The sequence below is a fragment of the Populus nigra genome, chromosome 6 (assembly GCF_951802175.1).
Source record: "Populus nigra chromosome 6, ddPopNigr1.1, whole genome shotgun sequence".
Lineage (NCBI taxonomy): Eukaryota > Viridiplantae > Streptophyta > Magnoliopsida > Malpighiales > Salicaceae > Populus > Populus nigra.
In genome coordinates, this window is record NC_084857.1 from 5,952,878 (window position 1) to 5,968,102 (window position 15,225).

At 36.7% G+C, this 15,225-nt stretch overlaps 2 protein-coding genes across 7 annotated transcripts; one reads left to right on the top strand and one right to left on the bottom strand.

Annotated features, from left to right (window-relative positions):
- The first annotated feature begins 5,174 nt into the window (after positions 1-5,174).
- On the top strand, positions 5,175-10,932 carry LOC133696511 (uncharacterized). Of its 6 annotated transcripts, XM_062118717.1 has the most exons (12): positions 5,175-5,434; positions 5,736-5,802; positions 6,382-6,545; positions 6,998-7,371; positions 7,459-7,542; positions 7,620-7,949; positions 8,272-8,401; positions 8,535-8,697; positions 9,091-9,219; positions 9,389-9,583; positions 10,161-10,283; positions 10,638-10,932. In XM_062118717.1, the coding sequence occupies exons 4-12, from the start codon at positions 7,095-7,097 to the stop codon at positions 10,746-10,748; spliced, it is 1,542 nt and encodes a 513-aa protein (XP_061974701.1). In that variant the 5' UTR covers positions 5,175-5,434; positions 5,736-5,802; positions 6,382-6,545; positions 6,998-7,094; the 3' UTR covers positions 10,749-10,932. The 6 variants fall into 6 exon arrangements, with proteins under 6 accessions (XP_061974701.1, XP_061974700.1, XP_061974703.1 ...); XM_062118716.1 differs by lacking the exon at positions 5,736-5,802; XM_062118720.1 differs by lacking the exons at positions 5,175-5,434; positions 5,736-5,802 and adding an exon at positions 5,852-6,207 and having other exon boundaries at positions 7,620-7,784.
- A 626-nt stretch (positions 10,933-11,558) lies between these two features.
- On the bottom strand, positions 11,559-14,935 carry LOC133697646 (probable WRKY transcription factor 4). The gene is made up of 4 exons (XM_062120354.1): positions 14,370-14,935; positions 13,168-13,841; positions 12,911-13,069; positions 11,559-12,228 (listed from the first exon to the last, which is right to left on the bottom strand). Exons 1-4 carry the CDS (start codon positions 14,775-14,777, stop codon positions 11,970-11,972), a joined length of 1,500 nt encoding a protein of 499 aa, XP_061976338.1. The 5' UTR covers positions 14,778-14,935; the 3' UTR covers positions 11,559-11,969.
- Between the last annotated feature and the right edge of the window lie 290 nt (positions 14,936-15,225).

Genomic DNA, 15,225 nt, shown 5'->3' on the forward strand with positions numbered 1-15,225 from the left:
CGTAAATTGAAAAGAAATATATCCCATGTGCTATACCTACATGCAGTAATTGGCAATAAATCTCAGAACATGGTGATTTTAATGCTTGCCATCACAGCCCAAGAAGAAAAAACACATCGCGCCATTAATTGGGTGTTGTTTGACCTCGCACATCGTTATATCAAATCTTGCAAACGTAAAGCAGGCTCCATCTTAAATATCATTGTTCAAGGGCCCAGAACAAGGCCAAGGAGAACAATCATTTTTAAGCAGTCAACTGCCTTGTTTAGTTCATGTAACTCGAGGGCAAGAGATGGCAGCGCTGCTCATCCTATTAATTATTTTTACATCTCCTTCATATAATAAGAGATCATGTCTCCGCTCTGTTCCGGAAGATAGACACGCAAGTCAGCTTGTCGTGATGTTGAAGTGGTTGTTGATTTTGATTGCCGAGGGAACAATTTCAGGAGTGCTTCGAGTGTTGTTTTGTAGGCGAGTTTCTAAACACAATAATTGACGAGTAGGTGTTTCAACAAATCACATATTGTCTGTCTTCTAGCTGATACAGACCAATGGCAATTTCTTTTAGATCGCCCTGAGATAAATAACCAGGACTCGTATTTGGTAAGGAAATTGAATTATATTTCGTCTCTCTCCCCCTCCCTCTTCTCGATATAGTTGCTAGGTAGCTAGAGATTCCTCATCCCATTAATTGCGAGTGTTCTTGCACCTACCGAACGAGCTAGGACTTGCCTGACTCGTAGTAATTGATGGACAAGACCAGCTTGTTAATTTATAGTTTGTGCAATGTCATTTGCTTAAAATAGTACACAAGGAATTCCCTTCACTCCGTAATTAAATTGTCTAACCTCAACTGAGGCTAGTTAGGCCTCTGGACATTGTTGAAGCTGTAATCTAGTATTATACTTTGGCACATCAACTTTGAACTTCCACTAAGTCATCCTTCACCCAATTTAGTTGAGCGCAACCTTCAAAAACTTGGAGGATGTGAAATGATCAAAGAAAGGGGTGAAAGCGAGAGAAAAATCAGCCCTTGCTGGTTTTTGCCTGCCTAATTTCTGTTCACAACATAAACATGTCCATTTTAAATCTATCACCATTTTCTAAGAAGCCTTCAAGGAATTCCAAAGATACTGCAAGACTGATATTTTTCCCAAAAGTTTCTGTCTTTTTTCAAAACGATTTTTTAAAAAATGAACCGGTATAAGACTTGGACGTAAAACGAGAACGATTCTATATCATAATTAAATTCCATAAATCACCCATTAAACTATAAAGGATCCGGTCACAGGTCGACCCAATTGTTGTAGGTAAACAATAGTTTATTTATTTTCTCTGGAAAGGGCAAAGGCACCCATCAAAGAATTAAATTTATCTTTTCATGCTGGTTCTTTTCTTCAACTGGCTGGCGAGACGAAGACAAAGCTTGACTAGCCGAACGGAGTGCCTTCACGGCCCAACCACTCCCCCACGGGTTTCCACCAATCCAATCCGATAATGGCTAATCATAGGCAAAGAAAACTTGTAGTGCTAATCATTATTGTTTTAATGAATGGCTGGGTGGGCCCTTCCGCACCTTTGATTAAATATATGCTTATAAAAAATAATATTGTCTATCTGAGTTCAATATATAAAGAGAGAGCAACCATCAACCTGTTCATATATAGAAAATGAACCATGGTATTCATGCTTCTCGATTTGGTTGGGAAACATTGGAAGTATCTGAATTCTTAATTCTACTTTTTTTCTTCTAATTGTCCTTAACACCTCCCTCCCTCCCTCCCTCCCTCTTTATATATATATATATATATATATATATATATATATATATATATATATATATATATATATATATAAACACCCATATGCTCAATGTCCCACTGATATAAAGTACCATACCATTTCATTTTCTTTCTGTTAGTTTTTTTTTTAAAAAATTATTTCGCTACTATCTCGGCTTCTTAATATCCATCCAAGCTATTATTACATGAAAAAGACAGAAAAAATAATAATAATAGCAGAGTTCATAATTTTAAATTATGAAGAGAGCGCACCAAAGCAAAAGGACCACTCTAAAATGTATTGATTTGTAATATCTGATTCAGCCGAAAAATAGTATTTCTTGTAAAATTGATGCTAATATGAGTCCCTATCCAAGAAAATACTTACCGGTTTGACAAAAACACCATGTTTAAATAGACGAGAGCATCGTTGATTTGTACATCATGGGTTTTCCTTTTTCTTCCCCATTTCACTGTGTTCTATTAAAATATTCTTTAAGCAATTTTGGAATTTCGATCAAGGTTAAATCTATTAATAATTAAAAGATATATTATCCAAAATAATATTATAAAAAGAAAAACTAAGTTTTACCCACATCAACATATATATAAAGTGTGTGTGTCTATATAAAAACACCAAATCCTGAAAAAAAAAAAAGATTTTCTCATTAAATAAGCAGGGCGAGCATTAAAGGAGAATGGTGGAATCGTCTCTTGAAAGAAAATTAATTTTTTTTAGTATTTTTATATTATTTTAATGTGATATAAAAAATAAAATTGAAAAATATATTAATTTAATATAGTTCTAAAAAAAATTAAAACAAATTCTCTGTCACTGTCACAAATAGCAAGCCGAATTATTTAGCCAAGGCAATAAATGAGTTGTCTGTAATGAAATTTGGTAGATGGCTAGCTGTGGTGCGATATTGTGGAAGAAACAAGCTGGTTTTGCTCCCACGGAAAACAAGAGTCACCTTCACATACCAGCTAGCTGCGCACGGACACCCACGTCGGACTCGTATCTCTCTCCATGCCACTCAGACACGATCACGACCTTTGGATTACTTTAATTAACGCACAATGTTCTCCAACAGCTTCTCGTTTTTATATCGAAAAAGTATTCTGGCCCTCAATTATATGTCCCAGAGAGAACTGGAAAACCATGAGAAATGGGTTTATCGGGGACAATCTCCTTATTTTGTTTCCTATTTCCCCTGTAATCGATTTCTTCTCGGTAAAATGCAGTTCATATATATATATATATATATATATATATATATTTGTCTCAGAGCTAGCGACTAATTAATTATTAGTTGGGTGGGATTAGGATCTAGGGATATAAACTAGTTAGTGCTTTAAAAAAGGAGATGGCCGTGATCCATGCTACGACAAAGGAGCAAAATTTCTAAGAAGAAATTTGGCAACATCCACCATCAAGTTTCATACACAAATATTTAATTAAGGCCCCGATAGCTTAATGAATGGTTAAGCAATCAATAATGCTCTTCCCTCTTAATTTGGCAGGCCTAAATACCAGATTTCTACGCCGAATTATTTCAGGGGTAGCTAGTTGACGTGTACAGAAGCATTTTTTGTGCGTTGAATATGAATTATATCACGGCTCTCGCCAAAAGTATTTTGTTCTTACTTTCATGTGATATCCATAGAATAATTCTCATTGAGTCTGTTCAGTTCCAATCCAATCCAGTCAAAAACAAATATTCATAGCCGAATTAATTAAAGAATTCATGAATATTTTTATTTTTTTTGCCATGAAGTGAGGTTTTCAACCCCGATAATTATAATCAGAGGACACCCTTTTGAATACGAGGTCAATTTCCTTAAATTAGCTCCAAAACATTAGAGTGATCATGGACGTCAAAGCTTATCTCGTGGGGGGGTGACGAGAACTGGAGAGGTAATAAAACGCTATCTTGACACGAGCAGTGCCTTGAATTCAGGATTTCTATTTGTTTTTCAAAAATAAATAGCATGCATCCATATCATGATTATTTGGAAAAAAACATGCACACGTTATAGAGCCTGAGGAAGGAAGAGTATAATTTCTATGATTAGGATTATCAATTCAACTAGGTTATATATATATATATATATATAACCTAAATACATTAAAAAATAAAATAAAAAGGGCGAAACATAGGCTGCTAGCGCCCTGGGCCTGTGAAAGGAAGAGTAGAGTGCTAACTTGGCCAATGAAGTTTTTGCTTAAATGTTAGACTGTCACAATTCTGTCATCTCATTATCTGCTTTATAAATTATCATGCTTGAAAACCACTAGTAATGATTCAAGGAGCCATAACATGGAAAACACAGACAGCATAATGATGAATTACTAAAATTCAAGACGAATATAATTTTTTTAATTTAAACAATTTGATTTATTTCTTAGCCAGACCCCTTCCCTGTAGCGAAACCATGCATGTAGCCATTTATGAAACAGGCAACTGAATCTGAAATGCGATGCTGGCCCGACTTCAATCTATCATGAGGATCTCCTCGTTGGTAAATGCTAACCTCGCACTAATAAAATGGAAATTCCCTAATCAAGTCCATGCACGTTCTCGTGTTCGTGAATATATGGTTATGTTACCATTCTTGCCTCGTTTCATTCCGCCCTTTAATCAGGGCGACGTTAATTAATATCACGTTATTTCATTGGATTCGAGGTAGTTCTGGAGATTTTCTCTGTTCATAATTATAAATATATTTATAGCTACCAAAAAATATTTAAAAGTTAATACAAGATACATTCATCAATACGTACGAAAGTTTGTATAAATATTAAATCTCATCACAATTTCGATAACACGTAGTAAAATATAAATATACATCAATATTGAATCTATTTGAAAAATCATCCATTCAAAAAAGACAATAGAAATTTTTTTAAAAAATTACAGGTATTATTTCTATATAATCCGGACGGGATATGTTCATGGCCCAATATTCCCATTCTCATGTCCATGTTGGGAAGAATTATGTTTTTTTCTTAATAAATAACATTATTTTACAAGAAAACTTAACTCTTAATTATGTATTTTAACATAAATTATTAATTAAAGTATAAAATAATTTAATGATAAAATTGATGTAAAGATTAATTTGAATGTAAAATTAATAATACTACAGTAGTGCGTGTGAGAGATGTTTGAAAGTAGCCTGCATTGAATGAAAACACGTGCGAGGAAGACAAAGCGGGGCAGAGGGAGCACTGTCATAAATTGATTTGCCGCGAAATGTCGGGCGAGAAAACATGGAAAACTGTAATACACAGAGTTTAAAGTTTAAACTAAAAATAACTTTTATTTTATTTTAAAGAAAAAAGAAGATAGAACGAGACATATAGATTATAGACAGAGAGGGAGAGGGGAGGGAGGTTTAAAAGGAGAGGGATAAGCAGCCAATCAAAAGAAGGAAGAAATTCATAAAAATGGGATCCGAAGAAAACGCAAATCTGCCTGCCTACATTTTGCTGGACAAATATTACAATATTATATTATCGTCATTACACTAGACTCCTCGTGGTGTCACGTACGGATTCACATACAGAGAGATTGATTCAGCGAGGAAAATCCGAGTTTGCTGACTCGGGTTTTCTTTCATGCATGCCGGAAAATATTCCTCACGGCCGGGTACTACTTTTCACTTTCCTTAATTACAATGTCAAATATTCTTCTTGTTTCACTTTTCCCTGTTTTTCTGCTCTTCACCGTCTATGTTTCCCAGTTTTTTCTTTCTCGTTTTCTTTATTTACATGGCTTTGCTTTGTAAATTGTAACAACATTGGCAGCAACCCCCCTCGTTTCCTTTTCTTGAATAAACGCATGTCCATGGTGGAGTAGTTTTATACGATCTTCTTTCTCTCTATGCTTAATCATTGCGTTATTTTTCCTTTTTAGTTTAATCATATTCTTGACTCGGTTATGGTTTCAGCTTTTTTTGTTTTGGTGGGGGTGGAGTTGTTGGAGTTTTTGTCCTCAAAGAGTCAAGATTGTCTCGGGTATTCAAATTAGTACTTTTTTTTTTAAAATTTATTTTTCAATTGCATTTCCCCTTGTACATTCCTTAATTCAAGTTTGATTGCTATATTGTTTTCGATACCTAAATGACTTAGCATTTAGTGTTTTTTTTAATGTCAACGTTGCACATTTCTAACTTCTACTTGTTTTTTGTTCTCTTTGATAAGGACTTGTTTTAAAACAAAAAGGGAAAAAAAGAACTTGTTTCTTGTTGGTTTTGTTTAGTGGATGCTTAGCCATCAAAATTATCTGGATTTGTTTGTCTGCTACTATCTTCTTTGATGTGAACTCATAACAATCCCTTCTCATATCTTGTATTTAGGATTTGTTTGTTCTCTCTTTAATGCACGAAGTTTGAGTCTAGAGGATTTCTTTAGAGAAAAAAGGTAGAAATTTTACCACAAAATCAACCAAGTTGTTTCTGTTTTTCTTCCATGAGTTTGTTTGTTGGATAGTGATCATGCTGTTTTGATCAGAATTAGGAGGATTCAAATTGATGGTGTTGTGACTTGTGAGTGCTCTTCAAGTAAAATGGATTTTTATTCCCTCTTTTTCTTCAGGTATTTTTCAGTGGTGGGGTTAGGCGGTGTAAATTTGGTGACACTTCAATATTCAATAATCTCATCGCAGGATTAAATTTTCTTAACCGGAAGGCAGCTTTTTTCCTGGAAGCTACTCTGGGAGGCAGGCTGCCTTCTCTCTGGAAAGCAATTTGAGGTCAAAGGTGTGTACTTGATGTGAAAAGCTAAAAATTATTTTTTTCGTTTTGATGCAATGAAAATTGATAAACTTGATGAAACATCATTCTAACTTTAGCTCTCCACACCTTATTTAAGCAATGGTCTCTGCTTGTCCCTTCCCTGTGTTTTTACGGAGCAACTATGATGTGGAAAATTGTTAATTCAATTCTATACGGAAAGGTCTATCATAGAACTTCATTTTAAATTTCAATGCAGCACCAAAGATTTTCATGAATTTACTTTCTTTCTTGCTATGCTTCGCATGAATTTATCGGCATATAGAGTAAGCTAATATAGAGAATTTGGCTTATTTTCGTTGGGGTAAAGATGGTCTGGATGCAGATGTTGTTTGTTGCTGGAGTTCTTGTTACCATTGAAAGCTTCTGCTTTTCTATTTTTTTGATATTTCATTTTTTGTTCGGTTGGAATTTCGCAGGCTCATCATTTGCAACAAGTTTACCTGCTTGGTGCCTTTGTCTTCTCATATGATTAAACATCTACTGGCTGAGGTTTGCTGAAAGCTTTCTGTCATAATGGGTGGCTGTGTCTCAACAAACAATGAAAGAATAAGAACAACTAGGAAACACATGCGTAAATCTTCCAAAAGTAGTGGAAAGAGTTCCACTTGTATTGCTGATTCCCCTATTCAACGGCTTAGTGATGCTGGAATTAGTGATTTTGCTCTTAGAGAGTTTGTTCATCTTGACTTTGAGAAGGGTGCTGCAACTACCTGCAAGAGATCTGAAGTTTCTAATAAGACATTCCATCTCACCCAGCTACAATGGAACCATAGTCAAATTGATGCAAATGGTATGTCCTTTCCATCCATTGATTTTTAAGCCTGGGGCTGACACTTCTTGAACAGTTTTCTGACTATAAAATTTCAATTTTCTGCAGGAATATGTCAGGAGGAAGTATGGTTTGACTCTCTTAGTATTATAGATTCAGATTCGGATGATGACTTCATCAGTGTGCATGGAGGTGATACACATAAATTTATTGAAATTGTGACTCTTCAATTGGTAGTCAGTGCTGATATTGTTTTTTTGCCTGTTCAGATTGTTTTCCTCCTGTTGGTAATGCAACTGGACATAAACAAAACACTCAAATGCTTCAATATGGAGCTGCATCATGCTTTGTAGATGCTGGGTGCAAGTATGAGGGCTTCTATGAAAGCTACCTGAAAATGGATGGAGGAGGTCCAAAGGGCGACGAGGTTTCTAGTAAGATAAAGAAAGCTTTAGATGATCCTTGTGGAAATTTTAAAGGTCTCAAAGAGGGCATGCATGACTTGGCAGAGAAAACTCAAGAATGTAGAAGGAAATCAAAAGTAATTATGCTATCATTAAAGAGGAAATCTTGCGATGGAGAGGAAACAACAGAATTCTGTGAGTACAGATTGTAGTCTTTATAAGATCTCAGAGAGACACATTTATATCCCAGAAGTATTAGGATTGCCTGTAAGACATGACATTGCCTTGGTGCGAATTCCCATTGCCACACATGATATGCAAAACCCCCTGAAACTTTATACAACTACGATTCATTTGATGAACACATGTTATGCTATTTAACGAGTTTATTCCAGTTATATAAGCTTTGAATTGAACCTTAGCAAAGAAAAGGGGAAATGTTAATTCCAGTTTTGTTTTTAATGATTTAGATACATTTTTGCTTATTAATAATGAATGAGTGCGTGAACTGGTGCAGCCGAGAGATTACTGTATCGCCCAAGAGCAGGATTTCTGATTCCACGTTCAAAAGGAGAGAAGCCAACTGCTGGATGCTGGTCTGAGATTTCACCTTCAGTTTTTAAGCTCCGAGGCGAGACTTTTTTCAGGCATGATGTTCACTAGCTTATGATATTAGTTATTTGTGCATACCTGCGACTATTAGTCAATAATATAATTTGTTTTTTCTCATATACTTTCAAGGGAGTTGAACTGTCTAAACATTAATATATAATCATGCAGAGATAAGCAGAAGTGCGCTGCTCCGGACTACAGTCCATATGTACCAATTGGCGTAGATTTATTTGCATGCCCACGGAAGATAAATCACATTGCTCAGCATCTTGAACTTCCTAATTTGCAAGCGCATGAGAAAGTACCGCCGCTGCTGATCATTAATATGCAGGTCCTCTCTCTCACTCACTCACACACACAATTTTGATTGCGCAGAGTTGTTTGTGTATATTTAATGAGGTTCTGGATATTATCTGATGAACTGTTCGACAGTTTTTATTCATTTCCACATATGAATTGTGACAGGACCCGTGCTTGTTGTTTACAGCAACTTTTTAAGTGAATCTGCTAGTTTTATTTTGTTTAATGAATTGATGGTGAGTTCCCTGGGAATTCCTTTATAAGAACTTTGGCTGGGAGCGACATGGTTGTGATCTCAATTCCCTTGAGTTGATTCTTGGGGTTCAAATAATTGGACTGTTGTGCTCTTTTCTTCATATGAATTACTAGGTTCACTTCCAAGTGATGGAACATAATTTTCTTATTATGGGTTTTCATGTTGCAGCTTCCCACTTATCCTGTTTCAATGTTCAATTGTGATTCGGATGGAGAAGGCATGAGCCTTGTAGTATATTTTAAACTATCTGAGAATTTCAACAAACAGATTTCACCTTGTTTTCAAGACAGCATCAAGGTATTTCCTGAAATAATATTTCATGCAATTTCATATGCTGATCTGTGCTTGACATCATCTAGTCTTCCTTGTTCCATTGCTTTTTTATACCATGGCAAAATGCTTGGATGCAATCTTTCCCCACCTTGTGAAATATTTTAGTTGATGAATCTTATTGCATCCTACCCAGAGACTTGTTGAGGATGATATGGAAAAGGTTAAAGGCTTTGCAAAAGAGTGCACAGTTCCTTTCAGAGAGAGGCTGAAAATTCTGGTGGGGCTAGTTAATCCAGAGGAATTGCAGTTGAGTTCTGCAGAAAGGAAGCTTATTCAAAGTTATAATGACAAGCCAGTGCTTTCACGCCCTCAACATGAATTCTTTAAGGTAAGGAGAAACTTTTTGTCTACGAATCACATTTGTTCTATCAATGTTTAGTCTAGCAATACTAATTTCATTCGATACAAACTTCCGCACTTTATTTAGTAAGTTGAGATAATGGGGAGAATCAGGATCATGCAGTTTTGGCATGTTTTGGCCTTTTGGATCATGTATAATCCTCAGCTGACCAATAACTTAAATTGGTAGGTGATCTTCAAGATATAATTTATATAATTTTCTAATACATTTTCTCAATTGAAAATCTTTTAAACTTGCACTGGCTGTATTTGCTCGATAACTTAAGCTATTAAGTGAGGTTTCAAAATATGATTTATATAATTCTCTAACACACTCTTTCTCTAATACTATTATAAAGAATCATCTCAATCCAATAACTTAAACTGTTAATTGAGATATCAAGATATGATTTATATAATTCTCTAACATACTAGTATAAGGGTTTCTTTTTTTTTTCTCGTGGCTTCCCCTTTTATATAAAAAAAAATGAAAAACATGGAGAAGGCGCGTAATTGGTTTTGGTGTTTAGCATTTTAGGAAAGTTGCCTAAGCTTCTATCTTGCAGGGACCTAATTACTTTGAGATTGACCTGGATATACATCGGTTCAGTTACATATCTAGGAAAGGACTTGAAGCATTCAGAGATCGCTTGAAGCATGGGAGAGCTAATGTGGGTCTGACTATTCAGGTACAGAGACCTTGCAACGTATCATTTTGTAAGCAAATTGGTTTCATCAGAAATTAATTTGTTTTCTCAGTGAAACTAAATTATATTTTTTAATTTAAACATATTAAAAATAAGAGAGAAGAAGAGGGGGTTTTGCCCTGATTTTGATCAAGCACATTGATGGAGTTAATCTCCTCCCCGTGCTAGCATCTACTGATTTTACACGCTATTTTTAGACAAACATAAGCGTCATTTGTTGGTCATATGCCAAAACCTCATTTGTGTTCCTGCAAGAATTGTTGATTTTTATTCTCTCGTGAACTTCCTTTGTTTTCTCCTGTTTGTTTAAGTGCTTTTTTGCAATAATCTTGCCAGGCACAAAAACAAGAGGAACTGCCAGAGCAAGTGCTGTGCTGTGTGCGCTTGAACAAGATAGATTTGGTAAATCATGGCCAAATACCAACTGTTGTTACTCGGGATGATTAATTTGAATAGGCACCAAGGGGATGATTCCGGCAAAAGAAACAATCTATAAGCACATTTTGTAGATTCCTTGATCTGTATCAACCACAAGAAAATGAAAAATCGTTTTTTTGTATTCCTTTCCCACCACCATTTGTTTTTTTTCACCACGATGATAAAGTTGATGAGAACCAGCACTTAAAGATCATGCATGTGATAATGTCTTGTCGAAGGATGTCTAAGAGATAAATTTGGTTCAGTGAGCAGATAACCTACCTCATGGATCATTTCCAATCGGAGAAGCCATGTTGAAAATCTGTTTACTCGAAGAAAGAAGGTTGTAACAACCGAGCAAATTTTCTTCTTAGGTAAACAAAGCTGCGACAGAAATATGACTATCAGATGCCTGCACAAGCCAATTTGAAGATTTAAAACATGGGTGCCTTGGATTTTATGTTATAAGGTAATGGAAATCGAATTTGCCAATAATTTGATATTGTTCTTCATTAATGCATTAACTTATTCCCAGTCAAATCACCTTGACTTCATTGAGACACCATTATACATCCACGTTACATTTCACCGAAAGTTTTCCAAAACTGCTGCGAATTTCTAGATTTAAGATGTTATTGTCACATATCCTCCTTTTCCCTCTCGTGTATTTGCGATCTCCGTTTCAGTTCCAAGGTTGTTAAAATTGTTTCTTCCCAATTATCAAAGTTGAATAACAAACAACAGCTCCCTTGCGTGTCACATTGATTCGACGCTACTGCAAATTTGAACTAGCTTCAAGATCAGTTTTGGGACGGACCAAACTTTGTGAAAACATCAAGCTAAACCAGCAGAAAAGGAATTCATTGGCATTACTTTCAAATAATGAACATCAACATAAAAGTAGAAAAGTGCGGTGTTGTCACTGTCAAACATGAAATTCCAAATGCTGAAAGTGGTAAACAATTATATGAAACATTAATTTCATATTTCCATATACAAAAGAATGCACAGAATATATTTTCAAGGAAGTTTGTGTCCGGTGAACTGCTTGACATACAATAAGAAAGCTTGCTTCATAATTTTTTCTCCGTCTCTTTTGGTATTGCTTCATCCTTTGTATATCGGGCAGATGGTTACATGGGGGGCATTCATCAAAGTAATGGCCTCCAAGAAAAGATAAGTTACAGCCATTCCCCGGTTCATTGTAAACGTTTGTTGTTATCTTCCTCCTATGATACCAAGTCAGATAAGCTATGTTATCTGCTCTTCTTTTAACCGTAGACGTGCTGCAGGCTGACTGTTGCTGTTGTTTGATGCATGCTTCTCCAGAGTTTGTGGTTTCAGCTGAGATGCATTACTATTGACCGTGTTGTGGCTGCTATTTTTAGCTGCTGGTACATCGTGATTATGTTTGCCCTCATAGGTTGTTATGACAGCTTTTGGGTCTGCTGCAGCCCTCTCGACATGTTTACGAACTTTGCATCCTGCGGTTGTGCATTTATAGTAGCTCCTGTAGATTGTACAAAAAAGAAGACAAAAGGAAAAGGTGGGTTGAAGACACTCAATAGACATCCAAAAAGCAAGTGCCGCACACATTTAGAGGTAGAAACCAGACATTGAGAAATGAAGACACGCTGTCCATTTCCAGAATAAACAATTACTTAAGAGTTCAGCAATTATACCAGCAGCACATTTCAGCATCAAAATAGGATGCAGCTCATTGTTGTCTAACCATTTGCACATTCATGACCTTCTTACATGTTTTTTACACCAATTTACAGCAACCATCTTTGGCCAACAAAGCTACTAAGGCTGCAGCCCATGGATCACTATCCATGAATAAACAGCTATATAGCACATTTCACATTTTAACAACTTCCAAAGGTAATCCCAAGAAAAACTATTTATCCCTTTTATAAGTCCAATAAACCTGTCACCACAATGATGAAGTGATCTTAACAAGGAATAACATTTATTCTACCTTTTGTTTAATTTTTACCCTTCCACTGTTAGAAGCTCTTCAAGAACCACGAGCTTATGCCTGCACTGCATCTAAGTGAAAATCTAAAAACAGCAAATAGCCAAAGTGCGCAAGTAAACCAGCACGATAACCAATAATATGACCAAAGATAAGGATTTTTAGGTTTGTCGTGTCCAATACAAACTACAGCCTATGGAGTAGGGAAAACCACCTTGGATAAGGATTGCCTTTGACAACTTTCTGCCCATACTTGCGCCATCTATAGCCATCATCTAAGAGATCAACTTCACTGGTTGTCTGCACAATGATTCTGGGCTCCGTTACAGTCCTGTGTGAAGAAGCTGGCTCTGTCACTCTAGCCTCTGTACTTCTGCACATGACATGAGAGATTCCATTAGATATACAAGATAGACTATCAATCTTAGCCGGCAAGTAAGACCACTCTAAGATCTGCTTGCACAAAAGTACCTTCTCTTAGGATCAGGCTCGTCTTCATCAACTTCACCACCAGCTTCAGTATCACCAACTTCCTCACTATCACTCATCCCAGATACATGTTCAGGTGTAGCTTGACTGGATTCCTGATCCTTCCTATCTATCTCTTTGCTGACATTTCCACTTTGAAATCGGGAATCTAATTCAGAATTCCCGTGACTGTTTGAATTGCCATTTAAGCCTCCGGCATCCTTTCCACGCTTATTGGATTGCGGTGGCTGATGATTGTGCTGCCCCTTGTAGATAATTTCAGTTACTTGACCATCAAGAGATCGCTCAACTTTTTTCTTGACAGGACAATTAGGATGTGTACATTTATAATAACTTCTAGGATACTCACTTCCTTTCACTTGTTTCTGCCCATATTTCCTCCAGTTGTATCCATCATTAGCAGGCTTATCAACAGCCAGCGAAGAAGATTCAGATCTCTGATCAGACCGAGAGAAGTCCGAGAGTTCCTGTATTTTCACTCTAGAATCCGCGACTGAGCGTGCCTTCTGCTGCTGCTGGTGTGCCCCTTGTGTGCTCGTAAAGGTCGAAGACATTGCCGGTGTCGAATGTTCCGGTTGAACATGCATAATTGAATTGGCTTGCGCAGCCTGAGCCGTGACCTGTGCTAGCGCCTGCTGGTGTGTCATTCCAAAGCCCTAAAAACATCTCAAAAACCATAAGAACACCGGAATAGATAGAAAAAAGAACTACAGGCATTCAATTTTAAGCAGAGGCATATTAATCACAGAGAGGGAAAGGAAATAAAACACACACACACACACACACACACAGAGCTTTACCACAATGCAATTTTAGTTCTAGTAGGTGTCAACAATTGAAACTGCTAGAAACTAAATCATTTAGAGGCTAAACATTTAGCATTCCTTCTGCTTAAAATCCTCATGGAAAGTAATCCAGGTCAAATAAGCAAACACATTTCTGAAAAAAAAGAGAAAAAGAAAGGTGGAAGATAAATGATAAATAAATAAAGAGTTCTCTCATTTCATTGATGATTAGTAGCAATGTTTGAAATGTATAGTTTTTTATTCCTTTCTCAGTAATCAAATTGAAATTTAAAAAAAAAAAGAAGCAAAAAAGACAAAAACTTTCTCGGGCAAAAATAAAGTACAAAAAAAGAGAGTTAATAAACAGCTGATGCAATCAGTATATGAGCACTTGATTACCTGAGGAGAAAAGAGTCCGAACCCCGGTGAATCAGGAAGAGACACCGGACTAAGCCCCAGCGGCATCGAGAACATCGGCGGGGGAGGGACGATGGACAAGCTCGATGAACTGCTAAAGTCACCGGCAGAGCTCTTGTCATCGGGAGGTTTGAAATTAGGGGAGGCTATGGCGCCGGCGAGAAGCTGAGAGAAGGACTTACAGTCGTCGGAGTCAGAGAAGAAACTTGAGAGGAGAGTCATAGGGCCTGGACTGAAGCCCAAGGTACCAGGGGCCCCACTGGAAAAGAATGTTTCGGTGAAGGAACGTGGAGGGAGTGTTATGGTGGTCGGGCGGGAAGACAATGATTTGGAAGGTGATGATGGTTGTTGCTGTTTTGGCTGCTGATGCTCCTTTCCATTTTCGGTCATTTGATCTCAGTCTTGTTTTCTGTGTGTCTGTTCTGGTGTCCAGTTTGTTAGTTTTGGTCTGGTGCTTGTTTCTTCGGCTTTTTGGTGGATCTGGAAATAAGAGGAAAAAAAGTCCACGCAGCTGATGCGACGAGGAGGAGAAGAAGAAATCGATAAAGCAAAGAGGAAGGACGTCTCTCTGTCCTTATTTTTATGGATAACTACATATTAGTCCCCAATCTATGTGATGAATCATGAATCCACCCTTCTAGATTTTGCAAAACCTTCCATCATCATGACCCAGGTGGGAGCTCAAGCTCCTCTGTGATGTTTTAAATAATATTGGATACTAAAAAGCATAACATGCGATCCAAAATGTTTTAAATTTCCATGCTCCATACAATTCAACTCCATGAAAAAACAGAGTCTTGCATTTAAAAAAGATATTGAAATCTCATGAACAGACCTT

What these genes read in the sequence shown, in the direction of transcription:
- LOC133696511 (XM_062118717.1), top strand. Translation starts at nt 7,095, where the DNA reads ATGGGTGGCTGTGTCTCAACAAACAATGAAAGAATAAGAACAACTAGG. An exon ending in CGAGGCGAGACTTTTTTCAG is followed by an intron (nt 8,402 to 8,534) that starts GCATGATGTTCA and finishes ATAATCATGCAG; the next exon opens with AGATAAGCAGAAGTGCGCTG. An exon ending in CTCAACATGAATTCTTTAAG is followed by an intron (nt 9,584 to 10,160) that starts GTAAGGAGAAAC and finishes TCTATCTTGCAG; the next exon opens with GGACCTAATTACTTTGAGAT.
- LOC133697646 (XM_062120354.1), bottom strand. Translation starts at nt 14,777, where the DNA reads ATGACCGAAAATGGAAAGGAGCATCAGCAGCCAAAACAGCAACAACCA. An exon ending in GAGCCTGATCCTAAGAGAAG is followed by an intron (nt 13,070 to 13,167) that starts GTACTTTTGTGC and finishes TGTCATGTGCAG; the next exon opens with AAGTACAGAGGCTAGAGTGA. An exon ending in AAAGGCAATCCTTATCCAAG is followed by an intron (nt 12,229 to 12,910) that starts GTGGTTTTCCCT and finishes TACAATCTACAG; the next exon opens with GAGCTACTATAAATGCACAA.